The 2,798-nt window shown below is 44.6% G+C and overlaps 1 protein-coding gene across 1 annotated transcript; it reads left to right on the top strand.

Annotated features, from left to right (window-relative positions):
* The first annotated feature begins 916 nt into the window (after positions 1-916).
* On the top strand, positions 917-1,486 carry LOC130648277 (uncharacterized). The gene has a single exon (XM_057454318.1). The coding sequence runs from the start codon at positions 917-919 to the stop codon at positions 1,484-1,486; it is 570 nt and encodes a 189-aa protein (XP_057310301.1).
* Positions 1,487-2,798: the final 1,312 nt, after the last annotated feature.

A 2,798-nucleotide genomic window follows, 5' to 3' on the forward strand; every position in this document is an offset into this window, starting at 1 on the left:
AATGAAGGTACCATCCGCGCTCTCCAAGTAAAAGCCACGGACCATGTCGGGACGGAAGAAGAGAAGACAATCGTCGCGGCTTATGATAATACCTTTTGTATACCCTTAGGGAAGATGTTCGAACTTACAAATGATCTCCCTTTTTATCCGCACGGCCTGTATGATAGATTGCAGTTTGTAATGCATTTTGCCTCACATAGCGACGCCATCACGAATAGAGGTACAGCAGCCTCTGGAAGCACGGCAGCCAAGGCAGCGGATGCCGCGTACAAGATAACCAATAGCTGGAGTTTGACAAGATCACTCACGAGGGTCTCGCAAGTGCCATGATGTCACGGTATAGTCGTCTCGCTTTACCCTATGAACGTATACTCCGTAGCAAAGTGGTTACCATGAAGAAAAGCTATAATCTTCAAATCGATACCCCTGAAAAGGGTCTAAAGGGTATCCTGCTACTCTTCGTGGACCCTTCAAAAGTAAAGGCCCACTCCGGTGTCAACGAGGTGTTCTACAACCCCAAGATTAAAAAAATAAGCATCACTGTTGAGGATGAGCCCAACGATCTGCACTCACACGCGATGCTTCCGAAAGACCATCTGGAACAAATTGTGAACCTCTTCGGCAGCCATGACTCTAACGTCACGATTGGCCAGTTTTTTAACGAGAGGTACGCGTTGTTTATCGATTTCAGAGCCTCTCCTGATTATACCCTGCACGGGTCTGGAAGACCCCTACAACGGTTGAGTGACGGCATTACGTTACACATGACCGAGAAAGCCGACGGAACTAGAGATATACGGTGCTACGTGTACTTGCTTCAAGATACCCAGCTGAATATCTTAGATGGTAGGTTTCACTCTGTGGAGTACTAGTAGACCGCAATTTATGTTTGCCCTTATGGCAAATACAAATCAATATGGAGGGAACCAACAGCTGCTCAAAATGTAAACAAGTTTTAACTCTAGAAAATTTCAAGAGGTGGAGGGGGAAACTGACAAAAACGTGCATCAAATGCCTCGATATTAATCAAGCGTCAAAAGATCGCAGCATGTGTCCTTATAAAAGGCGGAGGGCCTATTACAAAGACTGTGGAGGAAGTCAGAATTGCCACCATCAAAAACAGAGGGCCTGTTGCAAAGACTATGGGGGAAATCAAATTTGCCTTCATCAAAGGTTGAGGTTTCAATGCAAAGACTGCGGGGGTGGAAGCATTTGCGAACATCAAAATATAAGATCTCGGTGCAAGGAATGTGGAGGTGGAGGTATTTTCGAACATCAAAAAGGAGATCAACGTGCAAAGACTGTGGGGGTGAAAGCATATGTCCCCATCAAAGAGGTGAGGTCTCAATGCAAAGACTGTGGAGGTGGAAGCATCTGCCCTCATCAAAGGATGAGATCTCGTTGCAAAGACTATAAGAAGACAGGTATCATATCGTCAACAATGAACAACGTCTCTTCACCTGCCAGCAACGAGGACAATTGTTGAATCCATTCAAAGAGTTCATTCTTGGGGTTTATCAGGAACACATAGTCATCCTTCCAAAGTGAGGCTCTCTCAAGGTAGGTGCTGTTCCACTGTATAGTAAGGCATAATATGACTATTTTGTAATAGTGACGTTTGTACTCATTTTCCAGCAGGTCCAGGACACGTTCCTTCACAACGTCTATCATTTTATTAAACGTCCTGTTTTTTATGTATTTTTGGGATCGTGGAAAGGCAATTGGTACAAATTCACGCACCGCCGTGTTTGTTGACTAAAAACCCCTGACAGGCGGGGCAGTACGTGGTCTTGTATACGAGGGGTAGAGGATCAAACACTATCTTACCCTCTAGGTATCGTAATACTTTGCGATATCTCTCAACGAGTCGCGCCTTTTCCTGAGAGACAGGGCAGGGTGCGAGGTTAAAAAAGGGTATCTTGATGGGTGTACAAGGTCTTTACAAAACAAGGCATAGAGGCGTAGGTAAAACTCGTCCTGTTGAGACCCTCTAATTTCTTTACAAATTCTCGCTATATCAATCATTTATTGTTTCGGGACTATACTTGCGAGAATCCACCCCTTTTTTTCCGCCATTTCGCGACTAGCTCTGCCCGCGGCAAAGTATGCAACCATCTTCATCACGTCGTTCATGTCCATTTTGGCAGACGGGCGTGCAATGCCTTGAATTTCTTACCTGCCAGAGCATAAGCAAAGGTGAAAGTTAGATCTACGACAGTAGAGCATATCTAAAATTTCCTTCTCTTTCGGAGTTATGTTGCTTGTCATGTGAGGTGTTACTTTACTCGTCATTTATTTAGTGCATTTTAAAAATGTCAATTTGAGGCTTGCCCTGTTGAGGCTCAGGACAAACCGCGGGCTTGTGAGGTTCTCCACCATTTTTACCTCCAAACGTATACCGCACCCCAACCCCTATCGCGAGCACGGCAAGCGCCCCTACTCCGTAGAATAGACATTGTCCATCGACTTGTGCGGACCTGATGCAGGTTCCTGATCACCTGATGAAGAACTTTTGTCTACGTTCTTCTGTAAGTTTTCCTTGTTCCTGCGATTCCAATCCGCAAATCTCTTGCCAGCGGCAACACGACCTTTGTTCTTCTTGGATATGATTTGGTTAGACTCTTCACTCATTTCTTATAAGCCATAGGACTTATAAGAAATTACTTCCTTTTTACTATAAGATGGATAGATAAGCTCTGATCTTCAAGGATCTCCATAGTCTCTTTTATCCCTTTGAGTATAGCTTCGGGGGTGTTTAGATCTCTGTCGAAGTATCTCAAGAACTCTCTAAAGGTCAT

The sequence above is a fragment of the Hydractinia symbiolongicarpus genome, chromosome 6 (genome assembly GCF_029227915.1).
Source record: "Hydractinia symbiolongicarpus strain clone_291-10 chromosome 6, HSymV2.1, whole genome shotgun sequence".
NCBI classification, from domain to species: domain Eukaryota; kingdom Metazoa; phylum Cnidaria; class Hydrozoa; order Anthoathecata; family Hydractiniidae; genus Hydractinia; species Hydractinia symbiolongicarpus.